The 18,317-nt window shown below is 41.5% G+C and overlaps 1 protein-coding gene across 3 annotated transcripts in view; it reads left to right on the top strand.

The window, feature by feature from the left end:
- Positions 1-18,317, top strand: part of ASPG (asparaginase) — a 44,743-nt gene continuing 26,426 nt past the window's right edge. Inside the window, exons 1-6 of one of the 3 annotated variants that reach the window (XR_011679098.1) lie at positions 1-302; positions 5,106-5,235; positions 7,801-7,912; positions 10,618-10,743; positions 12,202-12,285; positions 13,282-13,408. Coding sequence is in view for 2 of the 3 variants with exons in the window: in XM_071426330.1 (XP_071282431.1) it covers positions 140-302; positions 5,106-5,235; positions 7,801-7,912; positions 10,618-10,743; positions 12,202-12,285; positions 13,282-13,408 (742 nt within the window). In the remaining variant the exon portion in view is untranslated. The remainder of the gene's footprint in view (positions 303-5,105; positions 5,236-7,800; positions 7,913-10,617; positions 10,744-12,201; positions 12,286-13,281; positions 13,409-18,317) is intronic. The other 2 variants (XM_071426330.1, XM_071426329.1) reach the window with 2 other exon arrangements.

Raw genomic sequence — 18,317 nt, 5'->3', positions numbered from 1 at the left:
CCCCGCGCTCGGGCGGGCCGGCACGGCGGCTCTGCCCGCCCCCGGGGCAGCGGGAAGGGCGGCCCCGCCCCCGCCCTCCCGCCCTCTAAAACTCCCCGTTGTCCGGGCGGCCGGGAGGTAGCGGATCCTGCGACGCGGGATGGAGGTGGCGGCGGGACAGCCGCGCTCCCTGCTCAGAGCCCTGGCCGGGCCCCGGCCCCAGGAGCGCCCCGGCTGCCCCCCGGCCCCCTCCGCCAAGGCCGAGGCGAGGGTGCTGGTCATCAACACGGGCGGCACCATCGGCATGGTGCAGGACGTCAAGGGTGAGGGCCGGCGGCGGGGGTGTCGGGCTGGCCGTGGGGAGCGGGGCCGGCCGTGGGGAGCGGGGCTGGCGGTGGGGATGCGGCCGGGGCTGCCTCGGCGCGGCGCGACCGCGGCGACCCGGCGCGGTTTGCGGTGCAGCATCGCTGGTGTGAGCGGCTCCCTCTAATCGCCGGCTCCCATCAGCTGGATCACCCGGTAGCTCAGCTGATGGGCATCCTTGTGAGCGTCACCGCGAGCGGCAGCGGCTTTTGGCAGAGGACAACGTGTTTCCTGCAGCGTGAGTCCTTTCTGCTCTACCTTGCGCACTGAAAATGAAACCGGCTTCGTCGCACTAATCGTGCAGGCTGTTTTTAGCCCTAAATGAGCCACTGTCACCGGCCGCCCAGAGAGCGTGTGCCTGGCATTCCTGCTGGGAAGAGCGTGGGCCGCTGGGGCTGGCGGCCGTGACGAGGATTTTCCAGTGGTGACCTGGCAGGCGCAGCGGATGCGAGTGTGGCAGCTGCCAGGTGTCGGGATGGGCGAGATCGGATGCAGTGCCAGTCTTGGGACGGCACTCCCACCAGCTCTTGTCTTCTTTCATGAAATCACTGAAGAGTTCTGCCTTACCTTACCTTACCGAGGGAGGGGGAGGCTTGATAGATATGCCAAACTAGATATGCCAGCCTATATATGCCAAACTCTCTCCCTGCAGCTGGAAAATGTTTACATCCAAAACTGAACACTGAGATGTGTCAGTATAACACCTGCATTTTATCTGAAGGCTTCTTAGGTACCTACAGGTATATGCTGTGTGTTTTTAGGTGCCCCTAAATGTCAGCAGATAGGTGCCCAAACTCAGCTGACACCTCCACAGGCCCCCAGTCCAGCAGCTGGTAGGAGTGGCACCTGAGCACCCCTTGATCATCACTCAGTAGACACAGACCCCAAGGGATAAGAGAAACATCAACCCATTAGTGTGTCTGGGGAAAAAATGGATTTCAGTCAGGTCTGACTTGCTGTAGGGCTGTGTGCATGCCAGCGTTGGATTAAAGGGAAACAAAGTAACATAAGGAGTGGGAGTGAGAGGGAAACAGTCCAATTTCGGTGAAAATCTGTTTAATTTCTTTCCTTGTTTACTTGGAAGTCAGTGGAGCATCCCAGGGCTTCCGCAGCGTGTGTGTCTCTAGATTCAAAAGCACGGGTCCTTGTGATCCCTACGACAGAGTTTTGTGCTCCTGTCTGAAATACCCTCTTTGCTTCTTATTGTAGGATTGAAACACTTGGGGCTTCACCTTGGAGCTTCCTAGACTTGATTTTTTTCAAATACATGTCCTTTCTTCTCAGGAGATGGTGATTGGCTGATCCTTATTACTGTAGTAAAGATGCTATAAGGTGTTCTTTGTTTTTTATGGCTGTCATCTTTGTTTTTAATCTGTCAAAGTTGTAAAAAAAAAAGTCCATATTTCAAAGCCATGTGCTGACTTGCCTTTCTCAGTTTGCATTGTTTATACTAAAACAATTTCCTACTTTTATTTCCTCAGCTTTCTAAATTCCTCTTTTAAGTGAATAAATTATAATCACGTGTCTCGTTCTTTTATGAATGAACTTTATAACCTCCTCTCATCTTGTTTTTTTTCCTTTTGCTTAACAAGTGTCAATCATTACAGCATGTGCAAACAATCTAACAGTTGTGATCCAATGATGCTGACTTGCTGCATCCTGTGGGGGGGTTTTGACCTGCTTTTCATACCCACATCTAGCTGCAGAGCAGCCAGAATACCTCTTTCAGAATATTTGGCAGTCTTTAGTGTTCAGACAGAAGCTAATGAAAGGGCATGGGAAAGGCAGCATGCTTCAAGGGAAGATACAATAGATGCTCATTTCTTTTATTTATCAGTGGATGGAAAGTGCCTGTTTACAACCCTTCCTAGAGCTACAAGTGTTTTACTTCAAGCATGGTGAAGAGAAGTAGCTCATCTGGCAACTCCAGCATGTCTTGGAAATTCCTGTTGGAATTTCTGCACACCTACATTACCTGTGCAGGAGTCATTTTCAGAGGATGAATAGTCTGTTTCAGTTCATGTGACTTGGATGACAACCAGACTCAGGTACAGACTCTCTCATTCATGTTTTTGCTCTCAAGCCACTTCAGTGCATTTTAAAAGTTTCTTACTCCTACTTATTTCCTCCTACATCAGTTTCTTTTGGCTTATCAGTAGCTCATTTCAGAAAGAGAACCTTACTGCACTCCAGAGTGAGGTTACTGTGATAGTGATCTTTCCATCAAGTTGCCTTCAGGAAGATCTTTTCCTTGGGCATGTGGGCTAGGTCTCTTTCCTAGCTTTTACCTGTAATAAGGAAAACAAAACAAAATCCAAAAATCCAAGTAGAGCTAAGCTAAATACCCTTTAAAAGATTACCTATCTTGGAATAGTCTATTTAGGTAGCTTAGTTTTTTGTCTTTTTTAGACATTCTAGATTGCTAAAAGACTGGCTACTGTAGTCCAAACCTTTTCCTGTTTGAAATCTTTATACCTCACTGGTGAAAGCTCCAAGTAATGTAACTGCTGCAATTAATATTTTTGCTCCCTGTTCTCTGCAGCAGCACAGGTTGCAGGATATCTTGTTTGGCAGGTAGCTATAACTGTGCTATCTATAGCACCAGAGTGAAAAGCAGAGTCCTGGACTGTAGGTGAGACAAAACCATGATTGTACTCCTTGGCCACAGGTGCCTGTTTGCCATTCTGCCTTTGTCCACCTGCTCTGTGATGCCAGGGCTGGCCAGCTGACAAGGGACAGGACAGAAGGTGATGAAAGCTATTTGGACAAGTCACACAGCCTGCCCCTTCTCTGCAGGGGTGAAGTTGTTTCAAATACTTTGTCAACAAGCTTGGCTCACAAAAGCTGTTTTCCATGTGTAGTAAAGTAGAAGTGTTCTTAAAACCATTGCACTTGAGTTCCCCCGTGTTTGCTTCTTGAAGCTGTAAAGCAGAAATCACTGCTAGATGTGGATGTATGTGAGGGGCTGTCTGGGTTGTAAGTGGGTCATCTTGGATACATCTGCAGAATGCCTTAAAAAAAGTTTACATTCAGTGCAAGCAATTACAGAAAAATCCTGACAGATTTGTGATTAAGAGATGAGGAACTGCTGTTTATAGAGAAGGGATTAAAGAACATTATTGTACATCAGCTCTCCAGTTCCTGTGGCAAATACAAAAAATAAACAGTCTAATCCACTGTCAATATTCAGAGCAAGATGAACACTGGACAAACAGAAGAATAATCAGAAAACACCCAGGAAACACTTGAAACTGGGCTGCATTTCCGAGCCAAAATGACTCATTGCCCAGGCACTGCAGAAGTGGCCATTTGTGACTAAGCTAGGAACATCCTTAGTAGGAAAAGCAGGGATTATAGCTGAATGAATGAAACATCCAGGGCTTGAAAGTGTTTTAAGTATATTTTGTAAAACAAAGTATTCTGGCAGTAATCCAAAGAAATCCACTCAAATGCTGTTGCTGTCCTGTGAGGAAGTTGGCTATGAAGAGGCCCCCTTCTTAATTTAAGGCAAGCCAGGAGGGAGATCAGGGAGTTCTTAAGGATTTTTCCATCAGCTTGGAAAGTAAATGGAAAAAGCTAGAAATACTATTGAAAATATTTTCTGGGTTTTGAGTATTTGAAATAAACCATGCTGTTTGAAGGTGAACCAAAAATAATTAGAGGTGCTAACTTGGATGAGAATCATGTTTAAATAATCAGAACTAGGAAATAGGAGAGAATTCAAATAGAAATAACTAGAACTAACAGAAGTAGAATAATGAGGTTTAATGGTTTGTTTTCCATATAAACTGGTGATATAAAACTGAGATTAAACTGAACTTGACAAAATCTTGAAGTCCAGAAGGAAGTACCTCTGTTGGAAGTTTCCTTGTAAGAAAACTGTCTCAAGAAGTCAGACTCAGAAAACCAGGGTGGCTTCTGATTCTGGATGCCAGGACTGTTGCTGTGATTCCTGAAACAGGGTACTGGGAGATGAGTTGCAGGCTGGCTTCACAGGTGAACTCAGTTCTGTGATGCTGAGGGCTGTAACATCACAACATTAGGTGCCTTTCTGGCTAACAGAGAACAACATGCAGATTCCCTTTGAAATATCTGTTTGCAACCAGGACACCTGCAGGTCCACCAAACACCAAACATGTTCTTGGGTTAGTTTAAACAGCAGCTGTTTTAGGGTCCCTGCCACAGACAGTCCCTATCATGGGCAGGGAGAGGGAGAGCAGAGTTGGAGATGCATCCATGCTTTCAATGTTTTCTATTCAGAGGTTTAGGCACTTCTTAACCTTCTGTCAGTTCAGATGTTCAGTCTTAAACCTGCTAGGGGAAAGTACCTAGTATATATCACAACTGGGTGCTTTTTAAGTATTTTACTACTATTACTAAGTAATAGCTATAGCAGGTGTGAAAGAGAATGATAGCTTTTTGCTTCAGTTGCAAAAATTGGCTTCCTGTCCCTGCTTCTAATAAGTATTTGCAGACAAGCAACAATGAAAAATAGGTCAAAGCACAAATGTTTGATGTGGAGGAGATTTGAAACATTATTTCTCTTAAATAAAGGATTTATCTACTTCAAGTCAAGAAAAGAATAGCTGCATGAATATTTATTAGTTATGTTCATTTTTCATGGTTTTAAACTGGCAATAGACTGTTTAATTTGGAAGGATGGGCAAACTGCTGTGTAACTTGTCTTCTTCCCTCCTTACCATGCCACTCACTTCCTTCCATCCCTGCTCTTTTATTCACTTCCTTCATTCTTTGTTTATAAGGGCTTGCTCCTGAGGCCAATAAATTAGTAAGCAGTTTGAAAACGATGCCGATGCTGCACGACGAGGCGTACGCCCGGGAAAGAAAGCTGAACAACTGCCATGGATTCCCAGAGAACACACTGGTGCTCCCGTGAGTACAGAGGGGTTAGCAAATACCTGCTTCTTTTTCAGGTAATTACATCTCTAGGCATTTGACATGAAGAATCTGTAATGAGATTAGCAAAAATGCTTATATTATTTTAAAAGAAAAAAGTCCACCATGTTTGTGTGATAAAAATATGTGTTTGGGTATATTTAAAATGAAGTTCCTTAGAACTGCTTGAGAAATAACTTACAGTAGGCAACAAGTAACCATTCTGGGCAATCTATTCCTGTTTTTTTTTTTATATATATTAATTTGCTGCTGTGCAAACATACAAGTATTCTACATAAACTATGAAAACTATATACAGCTCCATGTGAATCATCTTCAGCATATGTCTGAAAAATGTAATTAATGCATCTGTGAATAGGCCTCATGCTTTAGTTCTGCAGGCCTTCTGTTTTTAAAAGCTCTAAAAGCTGATTGTTTTTCCCAAATTTATGCAACATTATGATAATAAGCAATGGGCTTATAATTAATCTGCACTGCTTCTTAACTGTTGGGCAATGGTTAATAAGCTTATAGGTTTTATTTAGAGGGCAGTATGATAATATGAAATATTCCCTAGCTGTGATGAATGACTGTACCCCTGTAAACATGCTAACTTTGCACAAATGATGATTTTACACAGTTGTTCAAAAATAAATGGGACCATAGCTGGTTTTCTATATGAGTAAAAATGGATACTCATTAATCTTTATGGAGAAAACCAGGATATTCAAAGAAAGTTAAAGGTTTATGATTTTTTTTCTACTTTGTATTGAGGTCTCTATAAAACTTTTAAAAGTAACCCCTTAAAAGGCAGATAGCAGGAAAAGAACTAAAGGAAAAAACTAATGGACACCTGGGTGCAGTAGAATTTATATGAGTATACAGTTTGTGTTAAATATGATGCTTACCCTAAGGAAAAACTGAGTTCTATTATGACATGGTGCTTGAATAACTTTTAAATACTTAAGGGATTAGAAACATAACAAAGCTAGACTAATATACCTGTATGAGTCCTGAATATACTTCTCTTGGCACATCTTTCCCTGAAAACCAGAAAAGCTTAAAACAATCATTCACATAAAAAACCCTGAGGTTTAAAAACTAAACTCGTCTTGTTTTTCTGGCACTGCTGAGTGCTGTTTCTGGAGGTTAGTTGTGGCAGTTTGCCATCTTGTCTTTTGTGCTAGCCAAGTGATATTTTAACTAGGTGGTTGAGAAATATTGTGACTTCCTGAGGGGAGAAATTTTTGTGAACTTTGTATATCGGTGTGTAACGTCAGTATAAGAGGAATGACACGATCGTTTTTTGGAGAGAGGCATCTGAAGTTGAAGACAGGGCTGGTTTCTGGTATCAGAATGTCATGTTTTATTCAAACAGCACATTTTCAGGAGAGCTTTCTTGTCACAGATTGTCAGCTGACTTCCACAGTTACTCTTAGCATGTGTAAATGTGATATCCAGCAAGGAAGTTTTTCATGTGAAGTCTGACTTCATAGGTACAGGATGTAAGTTTAAACACATTGTTTAAATGCTCTCTCTGCTGTATGCAGCAGTCTTAGAGGCTTCATAGGGGGAATGAGTCTACAGATTTTATTAGAAGTCTCAGGTGACTCGAAAAAGGGAAATACTGCACCCAACTTCAGAAAAGGATAGAAAAGAAGATCATGGGAACCACTGATCTGTCAACCTCCCCTCTGGGAGGGGAAGGGAAAGTCATGAAACAGATCTTTCTAGAAGCTCTGCTAAGGAACATGGAGGACAGGAAGGTGATTTCAGCTAGCACAGCTTACTGGGACTTCCTGTGAAACTTTTGATGTGGTCCCCTACAAGATCCTTTTCTCTAAATTGTAGAGAGATGGGTTTGATGGGTGGACTGTTCAGTGGATGAGGAATTGATTGGATGGTTACAGGCAGAAGGTGATGGTCAATGGCTCAGAGTCGTGATGGACATCAGGGACAAGTGGTATTTCTCAGGGGTCTGTATTGGGACCAGTGTTATTTAATATCTCCATTCATGACAGGGATGGAGGGATTGAGGGCAGCCTCAGCAAACTTGCAGATGACACCAAGCTGAGTGGTGCTGTTGACACACCTGAAGAGTGGGATTCCATCCAGAGGGACCTGGGCAAGCTCAAGAACTGGGCCCATGTGAATCTCATGAGGTTTAACAAGACCAAGTGCTGGTGCTGCACCTGGGTCAGGGGAGCCCTGGTATCCATCCAGGCTGGGATGAACAGATGGAGAGCAGCCCTGCCCAGAAGGACTTGGAAGTGCTGGTGGATGAGAGGCTGGACATGACCCAGCAATGTGCACTAACAGCCCAGAAACCACCCATGTCTGCCTCCCAAGTTGTATTTATTATTAGATTAAATTTAGGTATTTATGCTTTAAACTACATCAAGCCATGAACTTTTAAACTTGGAATTTAATTTCCAGATTTTTCACCTAGATCTGGGGGATGGGAAGGAAAAGTGTGAAAACTACTGATTTAAAGAAAAAATCAGAAAGTGATGAGTTGATATTAACACTAAGATTTTTTTTTTCAATTCTCTTTCTTCATAGTCTCTCCAAGCAAAACAAGAGAATTTTTTACACAATCCTTGAGCTCTCGCCACTGCTTGATTCTTCCAACATGACACCAGATGACTGGGCCAAAATTGCAAAGAAACTTGAGGTTTGGGATATAAATTCATTTTTCACTTAAACAAAACCGGCAGTATATCTAGTATACTTAGGAAGATAAAACAATTCAGTAGCATTTTACATATGTATTTGTTTCTTTAAATGTAAAGTACCTTAATCAGTGACTTGCAAAGTAAGAAGTACTGTGCTTGCAAAGTTTGCAGAATTTTTATTTCATTTGAAAATGTTGTCAACTCCTTAAAGTTACATCGTTCTTCCAAGGATGAGCCATGCCATAATTCCATACAATAAAATAAATTTGCAGCTGTGATTGAATAAGGCATGTAATATGTAGGTTGATGTATCCTAAAACATTGACTTAAATTCACTGTCCAAAAATGTTGAATAAAATCCTTAAGTATGGGTAACTTAGCTGAAGGTTGCTTAGTTACACATCATTTGAGTGCTCAGATAGCTTAATAGTTGGTTATTGACATAGAAAATAATTGAATGTCTTTATGCAATTCTTACTCTGGGCACACATGGACTGGACTAGCTTTAGCTTTGCAACCAGTAGGGAAAATTGCTGCCATGGTTAGGTTTTCTACAGTGGAAAATGTTTAAAGCCCTAGATATTTCTGCACAAATAGATAAACTCATTACATCCTTCTCTAGAATTAAAAAAAAAATAAAAAAAAAATCAGCATTTCTGTGCTCCTGTCCCTTGTCTGAACTTAGCTGTGTGCTTTTAAAAAAAGCAAAACCGCAAAACACTTCAAATGCTTCACACCAGGAATTCATACATAGCTGACAGAAATAAATAACTATGGGGCTAGGAAGATACTGCTCTCCCAGTCTGTGATAGTGAGCTTTATAGTGTAAATTCCCTTCTTCCACCACACTTAGCAATGCATGAACAGTTCAATAATGCAGGCAATGCTGCTGAAGGTTCAGCATCAGCAAACTTGGGAGGTTGCTTTGCTATCAAATACAACTTGCCCAGGCACAGAAGAGATGGATCTGGTGTGTTCATGGAAAGTCTCTAGGATGAAGCAGGGGTGCAGTTGGGAAAAGCCCAGGGCCAAGAGAAGGCAGCAATCCCATGCTGAACAGGAGAGCATTTACCTTTTTCCCCTTATTGGCATATTAGTTTTTATTACAAAAAAGTGGGTTTTTTCCTTGTACCCAGGTTCTCTGTATGCCCAGTTTGTGTAATCCAAATGAAAATTGCTGAGAAGGCCAAAAAAAAGGAGCCCTTTTCAAGTGTCCAGGTTGTGTACAGACACTGCCACTTTGTGTTCACCTTGGACACTTGCCTGCCACAGCTCTAACATGATGATTTTCCAGACTAAAACATTCCAAGATGTTTCTGTGGGATATCTCCTTAATTGGCAACCTGATCTTTTCTATTATGAGCCTTAAACTAAACTATGTTCTTTTGCATCTGATAAGGTCCGTAAGACTGAAGGTACTTGTGGATGTACTGATCTAGAGAGGACAGGTGGCTATTTCTTGGCCATTCTTGCAGCCTCCTTACCTTGTTGCTGCCTTGCTGAATGGCTGCAGCACGGTTTTTGCATCACATTGTAGTTTGGCCTGCAGAAAGACCTTGCAGCACTGGCAGTTGTGTTGGCTCTGTTGTTAGAGATAAGCAGAAACCCCCTGAAACTTCCACTAGGTAGCAACAGGTAGTCAGACATGAGTATCAGTGAAGAAATAGCAAAAGGACAAGTAGGAATCTACAAATTAGTTTGGAGATGACCTTATTATAAGGAGGTGCCAAGTGTGTGTGCCTAGTGTAACATGAGGAGTGTAATTTAAGAAAAATCTTGTTTAAACTTCTTTTTTCCTCTCCATGCTGGCACTTCATATATCTGCTTAGAGTTCTGTGTAATCCTTTCCATGTTACCAAGTTACATCAGAGACATCAGTGTCTCTCCCTGCAGTGTTTGTTATGTCCACCATTCTTCAAGTAGCTGAACCAATTCCTTTCTCTTCCAAAAGCCAGCAGATAACTATTCTCACAGGATGAGGAGTGTGATTCATGGCTTTGCATTACAAAAAAATCCCACCTCTTGTGTGGAATTGTATGTAGATTATATATATATTTATTTATATATATATAAATTTTTATAAAATTCATTTTGATAGTGCATGTGCCTGATAGTGTAAGGGCATTCTCAAAAACCAGCAGGTGAATGTCTCCATTAATGAATAAGAAGCCTCTCCCCCAGGTTCTGCTGTGGAAAGGATGGCTTTCCATCAGAAGAGGGCACTCTGACACTGGCGGTTGCCTGTCTGCCATGGATTAAACAGATTGGTTTTTCCCCTATATTATGATAGCCCCGGTTTGCCTAATCTGTTCCTGTAAATGGTGTAATCCCTAAAGTAAAAGCGGCAACAAGACATCAGACTATACGCCTGATTTGCATATGTTAACATTCCTGTTTAAAGCCATTGCTAAGCTTTTCTTAATTAGGAGTCTTCTGGTTTAAAAACGCTGCATTAATATGTATACACAGAAGAATCTCTTTGACTGTTCCATAATCAGAATTACTGACTCTAGTGCTCAGTGTCCGATTAACCCTTAACTGTATTTAAACTGGAAACAGGGGAAGTTTGGGAGGAGTTGTGTGTGCAGTACCCTCTAAGGCATTGTGCTGTTGCCTGAATCAATGGAAGTCATGCCCTGTGTACCTCAGCTGCTGGTGCCAGGGCATTTCTTTAACAGTTTGAAAACTGTCTCTCCACCTGCAGGAGCACTACGAGAAGTACGATGGTTTTGTGATCCTGCATGGTACTGATACCATGGCGTACACAGCTTCAGCCCTGTCCTTCATGTGTGAGAACCTGGGCAAAACTATTGTTCTGACAGGATCTCAGGTAATGGAATTAATTCGAACTTGAAGCAGGAATCCTCATTTTTGGCTGTATCCTGATTATCACTGTACAGCTTAGCAGTGCAGGCCATGCCCCTGGCCAGGGTGGATGGTCACAGTGCTGACAGAAATGAGTGAGAAATGATTGCTCACCAGCTGAGGATCTGCCCCATAATTTTATCATTAATGACTTCACAACTCTGTACCAAATCAGACCAGGAGTTCATTATGGCTGGGGCCAGATGCTTCAGAGAAAAACATAAGAGGCTGTCATTGGCCATTGTGTACTAATCGGTTTATATGAGAAGCATTTTTCCAGCCTCAGGTGGCCACTGGTTGTCAGCTGTCTTCTTTTCTTTAAAAGCCCTGAAGCTTAGTATTTTTTACTTCATCGGTTGTTATCTCAACTTACATTACTCATTGTTGCATTCTTTATAATTTAAAAAAATAAGCTTAAATCATTAGATGCATTTTTGATCATTTCTGTTCCACAAAGCATCTAATATGGTCTGTTTCCTTTTCTCTAAAGACTACATTTATTAATTTTCATTCTCTTAGTTGGAGATCAGCCCTTTGCATATTGTCTGAGGGGGAGGGGTTGTCTTACTAGAATAGCTTGCTTGAGTGTAAAATACTGCTCTAATCACAAAGGAAAGATGAAACATCACATTGTAAATTTCCCCTCCTCAATCTCATAACTTCCCTTTCACATGTGGTCTATTTGAAGTCAAAATACAAAAGTCTAGGAAGAAGTAGGCTCCCACTTGCTGTCTTGACGTGGAGCAGCCTAGTCGTGATACATCACTCAAGGTTTTGCTTTCTTTTTGGTTTTATTGCTTGGAGATGTATCTGGCATATGATCCAGCAAGGGAGCATGTGATTTTCTTTTTTAATAATTGCTGAAAGAAGCACTCTCTTTTAATAAAGAGGCAGTCTGAAAAGGCATGGAGATCATCACTCAGCAGACTAAATTTCTGTTTTTAATCTTGCCCTTTTCTGTCAGTAATAACCTGCTGGCTCAGTTTTACTATGCTATGAGGAAAGATGGTGCAAGAGAGCTGTTGTGAAGCCCGTAGTGACAGTTCTGTATGTTCTGGGGGTGTTGCTTTTTCTCTCTATCATCACTTCTCCTATGCTCAGTTACTTTTTAACTATGCCTACTTACTAGTTTTTATATTTTTTTTTGAACCAGTGTTAATATTCTTAATCACATTAGAAAAATCTCTGTATTAGTTTTTAAGCACTTAAATTACATTACACTTAAATTCTGTTAAGCAGAGAGAGAAGTCTCGCCATCTGCTGCAGTCTAAAATAGTTTGGGCGAAGAAGGAAAACTTTTTTTGTCATAAATCATTGTTACATAAATTATTCATGTATTTGTATTGCATAAGCTGGACTCATTTTTTCTGCTGTGTAGGCTTTACATAAGGGCCAGGGTGTAATTCCAGTCTCTGCTCTTCAGGTGCCCATTTATGAGCTGCAGAATGACGGCCGAGACAACCTTCTGGGGGCACTGCTGATGGCTGGGCAGTTCGTGATTCCTGAGGTCTGTTTGCTGGGAAGACCATCTAAGAAGCTGCATTTCTCCCTCTAGCCAGGACACAAACACTCACTAAATATCTGGTAGGCAGTAAGGAATTGCACTTAATCAGGAAGATGAATGGATTTCAACTGAGGTAACAGTGCTTGCATGGCAAAGCACGTGCTGGTCTCACATTGGTCATATTCCATTTGCCCATACGCAATCCAGAAAGACTCTCAAGTCTGAAATGTACCTGTAAGTCTGGTTTTTAACTGAATGTTACTTTGAACTTCTCCAGTCACTATAGAACTGGTAGGAGTGTCTTCTAGCTGTGCTCCTGAAGATTGAAGTGTTGAGAGTGATACACCTGGTGAACATGGAGGCACCTCCATAGTCTCAGTACCCTGCTGTGTGTGCTGTGCTGCTCAAAACTCAGAGAGAAAATGGGTCAGGTTACACCTTATTTTACTTCTGCCATGCTTTCAAAGCCAGTTCTTGTAAGACAACAGCAACAGCTGACTGGCCAAGATCTTCATAACTGATAACAGCTTTGAGGTATCTCTTTTCCTTCAAATTGACAAACTTTAATAGACTTGAGAAGGAACATAATGCGTGGTAACTCTTGAAAGTTATCCTCATTTTCACCAGGCCTTTTGTTAGGTTTTGGACACTGAATTTATACATAACTGATGAATTTATTAAAAAGCTCACACTATTTCTTTCCTCCATCTCTGAAGTGGACTCAGGCAAATTTGCTGTCTCCTAGAGTAAGCCTCATGAGAGGATTATGAAACTAGTTAGCTCTTGACTTGAACTTAATTTTGTTCTTAAATTCTTAAACCAATGTGTGACAGAAGTGCCAACACTTTTTGAAAGGGTTAGACTTGTAAACATCTACTAGCCTCTGAGTTGCTTTAAAGATTTAGAAAACACTTTATAAAGGACGGACTACAGTATTTATCTACTGCATCTTTTAATTACTGGCTTATTCATAGACCTGTTTCTTTACTTGTCTTGCAGGTGTGCCTGTATTTTTATAATAAACTGTACAGGGGAAATAGGGTGACTAAGGTGGATGCTGGGAGTTTCAATGCCTTTTCCTCACCTAACCTGCCTCCACTTGCAAATGCTGAGGTTGATATTACAAGTAAGCAACATCATCTCTTAAGCCATATAATTTATGCTGCATGCAATAGAACTGTAGCTGAAAAGAACCTGTGCTTATGTAGTTGAAACATCGTTTTTAAAGTCAAATATCTTTGAAAGTCCTCTAGCTTGACTTCACTTCATCTGCTCTGAATCTGTTTAAATATTAGTAAGGCTGAGACTTTGTGACTCAACTGCATTTATCTGTTGAATATAGATGTGAGCTAGGCTGACTTTGACTAAAGATCCAGATTAACCAGAGGGAAGTTTGCCCCTGTGTCAGAAAAAAGCTGGCTCCAAAGATAAAATGAGGGAGTTTGGACTGAAAGAACAAAGAGTTTCATCTCATTAATGACCATGCTGTGCTCTGAAATCAGGGAAAAAAGTCATTGCAGAGTACTTCCAGCTTCTACAGATTCTCTGTTGCATGTCATTGTGCAAGATGCTTTACTGGATATTTAGGACCTGCCTGAACTGCAAACACTGACAGCAGCAGACCTAAAAAGTGTTTTTTTTCCCCAAACTTACTCAGGCTCCCTGTTATTTTTATGTGTCTGTTTCTTAAGAAGGGGAAAAGCTACCTGAGGGTTTCAGTACCCATTTACAAAGTTTTTAAATGTTCTTGGATAAATGACACCCTTTCTTTGGAGAAGAGAGACACACTTGGAATCTAGCCAAATGAGGACCTGCCAGAAAACATATTAAAAAACATGTGAGCTGCTTTTGTATAGACTAGATATTAAAGAGGAGTAGACTTGGTGACAGTCTCCATTATTAGAAAAAAAAATGGGGACAGTTCCTGAATTCTTCAGCCAAGTGCCATTAGTGGCAGTAGGGGACCCAGCCCTGTGCCATGCAGTGTGCCATTCTGAATGGGTTCTACTTCCAGAGAAAGGCACTCTGCAATCTGGAAAAATAAACTTCTCTCTTCCACCTAATGACTGGGAGTCACTTAACAACGTTTCAGGATCAGTTTGCCACAGCCAGATACAAAGTGAGGAAGCCTGTGAAATACTGTAGTTGCCTGTGAGACATCTCCAGGCAGAGAGTCTGCCACTGTTGTGCTGTGTCAGATGTCTCTGAAATCAGCAGAAGTGCTGTCAGTTGATTGTTGCAGTAAATTGGGGAGAATCTTCTTCCTTGGGTTTTTATGAACTGCATCAAACAGGGTATGAATAAATTCCGTTTACTGACTGATCAATAATGAAATCAAGCTGCAAATTGCATGCTATTCCTCTCTTGGATTTGAATGAATTGTTTTGTGATTTCTTATCTAGTGTAGAAAAATGAGAACGTTATTAAGCACTTCCCTTGGCCCATATTGGGACCTGTTATCTTTTCAGTAAATGCCTCATTGGGATCAGTGGGAATTTCTGATTTAAAAACTGATGGTGTGATAGGCTCTATTTTTATTTGCCTCAGTTGATTACCCAGTTAGAGTAGCATCATTTATCCAAGATGACAGTGTCACTATTGAAGGATTGTTTCATTTTGAAAGAACATAGTTTATAGTAAGGGCAATCTACTGGTGCTGCTTTATTTTGTCCAAAGTAATTGTTTGAAACATCTCTGTCTTGTACACTCCTTGTATGAAGCTTTCATAGAGACAAGGAACCACTTGGGCTTTTAAAAACAAACCAAACAAATCTAGCATATTTTAACTTTTTTTTTTTTTTTTCCAAATGACTGTATGTAATATGTCTTAATCCTCCTGTAGACAGGGCTGGCTCTGGCTGATTCAGCACTACAGAGAGCAGCCTGAGGATGCCAGGAGGAGTAGGCCATGTGCAGAAACTGTTCCTCAGGCTCCCTGGTTCTAACAAAGCTGGGAATGAAAATTCCAGGGAAGCAGAAGGGGAGAGATGGCAGGATGGAGGAAGTGGGAGCACAGTGGGATCACATGTTGGTGCACAGGAATAAGACATTCTGTTCATGGCTCAGCAAACATATAAAGTTAACAGTCTACCTCAGAGCTAGAGAGGAGAGGGAGAAGCTTAGTGCTCTTCCCTCCCTTACCCTTCCAGTTCTCTGCTTCATTTATGATATCCATTTCTTATCCTGTTCCCTTTTTAGATGAGGCTCCCAGTGGATTTCTAATCCTGTAACTGGCTGTGTTCTCAGTCAGATCCTTAGCTTTGTTAGCACTGCATAGGAGTTGTTACCCAGTTCTAGATGAGCAAGTGTATCAACTTCCTTAGGCTTTTCAACTTAGCACAGGAAAATCCTGTAAGAAATTAAAAAATTCTAGCCCACTCCTGAGTAAGAAAACCAGTGCTGATGGGAAATACTTTTGCAACAGAATCAGAATCTCTGTATAAAATGGACAGTATGGAAATAATAAGAAATATTTCTAAAATTTCAAAGCGTATCAGATAAAGTACATTACCTGATTTCTCCCATATTTTGAAAACAGAAGTGACAAGGAAGACTATTTCTCTTGAGATCTGTAAAGATTCTCAGCATATTTTGTAATTGATTGCTTTATTCTTGATTGTTCTAATGAAGCACACATGAAACTTGCTTTATTACTGTGGCTGGCATTATTTCATCCCACATGCATGTAACTTCTGGAGTGGTGCATGTGTGTGGGACCACATGATGAAAGACAACCTGTGTAGGGGACAGAGCTTGTGTGAGCAGATGTGGCACAGCAGCAAACAGTTAGAAGGCCCTTTTGGGCTCATCTACCCACAAATCTCATTAGAGAGAAGCTGTTAGTCACTGGCACATCTTAGTTGGTAATTTATATAGAAAGCCCAGGTCATTTATGTATGAAGGCACATACCAGCTCTATCCACTGGAGTGATTTTGGTCCCCATCCCTGCTCCCTTCTAAGGAGGCATCTTGATTGTTGCAATGACACCAGTCAGTTGAAATATTAATTCCCAAAGATGCATGTTGACTGTTTTATAACAAACTGCCAAGAAAGGGGGTCTGTGCTCGTTTGCCTCCTGCAGGAGTTTGCAGCCATGGGTTGGCCTGTGCTCCCCACTCCTCAGCTGCTGCTGCTGTGAATCACAGTGAACTCTGGGGCAGTTTATATAATGGTAGGGCTCACCCATAGCCCTGCAGAGAGAGATGAGAAGAGAGCACTGCTGTTTGTCTGCAGCTCTGCAATCAAGAAAAGCTGTATTTCTTGTTTGATTTCATAACTCGGAATTCAGTCACCACTCCTAAGGGAGGTGTCACTCTGAGTTGCTGCTCTCCTGTTATAAGTTGAAACCTGCACTGTGTTAACAGCAGGGGGATTTTCTGCTTTCTGATCTGTGTAGAGTTACTTTTTTTTAAAGTCAGGTTGGGAGTTTTTTTGCACTAACCCAATCACCATATTTTCTGTATGCGTGTGAATAAAGCTGCATAAGATAAGGATGTAATTTTTTGGCAGTAATTTGGCAGTATGATACAACCATCATAAAGTCACCCCAGGATAAGAGGCTGTAGTGTTTGCTATGGAGGGAGAGATTGGAAATATCAGACTATTGTTTATGTGATGGTTTGATTTGGAAGAGTAAACAGAAGGCTTTAATATCTTGAATGCAGTCTCCCTGAATAGAGCAATCTATCCCAAGCCATTATGAATATAGTCTGTAAATAGCCATTACTTCTTTATTTCATGTATACTGCTTTAGGAACGTTCTTTCTGCTGTGCCACACCAGTAGCTAGCTTGTCTTTGTTCCTCACTTTTGCATCCCAATTTACATGATGCATTGTGCTGTATCAGTTAAACTCTTCACAAGCACAGGCCACCCAAGTCAGAGCAGGTTACTGTTTTCTGTGCTGTGCCAAAACTGAGTATCCCTAATTAATCACTCTTACCCATAAGATAAAAAAGAGGTGTGAACACCAAGAGATGCAGCTTTTTGCACTTTACTTGCTTGTATATGAATTTCTTACTTAAGAACTGTTAGTTATTCTTATGTTCTTGGGCTCTTTGACTTAACAAAAGAAGAAGATTGCTGTGTGACATGACACAGCAAGACAGCTGGCTTATTCAGTACAATGAAGATGCTTGAACTTACCTATGTGACATAAATACTGTTCCTTTTTGGGGATGTAAACTTTGAGATGGAGGATGCAAAGGGTGTGTTCTAATTTCTTTTTTCCCCTGCATGGTGTCCTGCCTCACTTACAGCAGTTCTGAGTAAATCTGAGATGAAATCGGTCTTCTATGTATATTTGTTTGTCTTTGGCTCTTGCATCACATCTGCCTTTTCTGCCTTTTAGATTTGTTTGGCAAATGGAAAACTGACATCTGTGGAGTCTGCAGCACCAAACACGTTATGTAGGCTGATGAGGTTCATGACCAAGTGAATGTTAACTCAGGGGAAGGGCAATCTTTATCTTCTTTTTAATATAATTTGGAATTACATCACTATACTATGTCTGCATGCATTAAATTTATCTTGGAGATGTTATTTGGTAGAGTGTACTCCAAGAGTACAGGTATAGGCCTGGTGTAGGTCTGACTTCTGAACCTGTCCTCTGATCTCTTTCCTTGGTCTTCTGTTTTTGGCAGTGTGTTAGTGCTCCATGCCAAGGCAGGTTTCCTCAGTTCATTCTTCAAGTTGGTTGCAGGCATCAGGGATGCTCACAGTTGCCAAACGTAGTAGAATTCATTTGTGAAGTTTTGGCAGGGACTCCTACCTTATGGAGGATAAAAGAAAAGCAAGCTGTGATACAATTTTATTGCCACCCCTTCTTATAGAGGAGGCTGCTTTTAAAGAATTAACCTATTTTTAGAAGGCTTAAGGAATGGATTTATTGCTAAACAATGCTGCTTCTTAACAGTGCTCATGTTGAATGTGGTTAGCCAGGCCCATGAACCTCATGCAGAACAAATGCACAGGCTCTGCACTTCCCTGGGTTCCTCCTGCAGGTCTCTAAATGGCTCTGGAAAGCTCTTGGAAGC

The sequence above is a fragment of the Agelaius tricolor genome, unplaced genomic scaffold (assembly GCF_023055355.1).
Source record: "Agelaius tricolor isolate 1412-34295 unplaced genomic scaffold, bAgeTri1.0.p SCAF_5, whole genome shotgun sequence".
In the NCBI taxonomy this organism is placed as follows: Eukaryota; Metazoa; Chordata; class Aves; order Passeriformes; family Icteridae; genus Agelaius; species Agelaius tricolor.
Note: the sequence above shows the minus strand (reverse complement) of the source record. Positions and strands in the feature narration are given on the sequence as shown.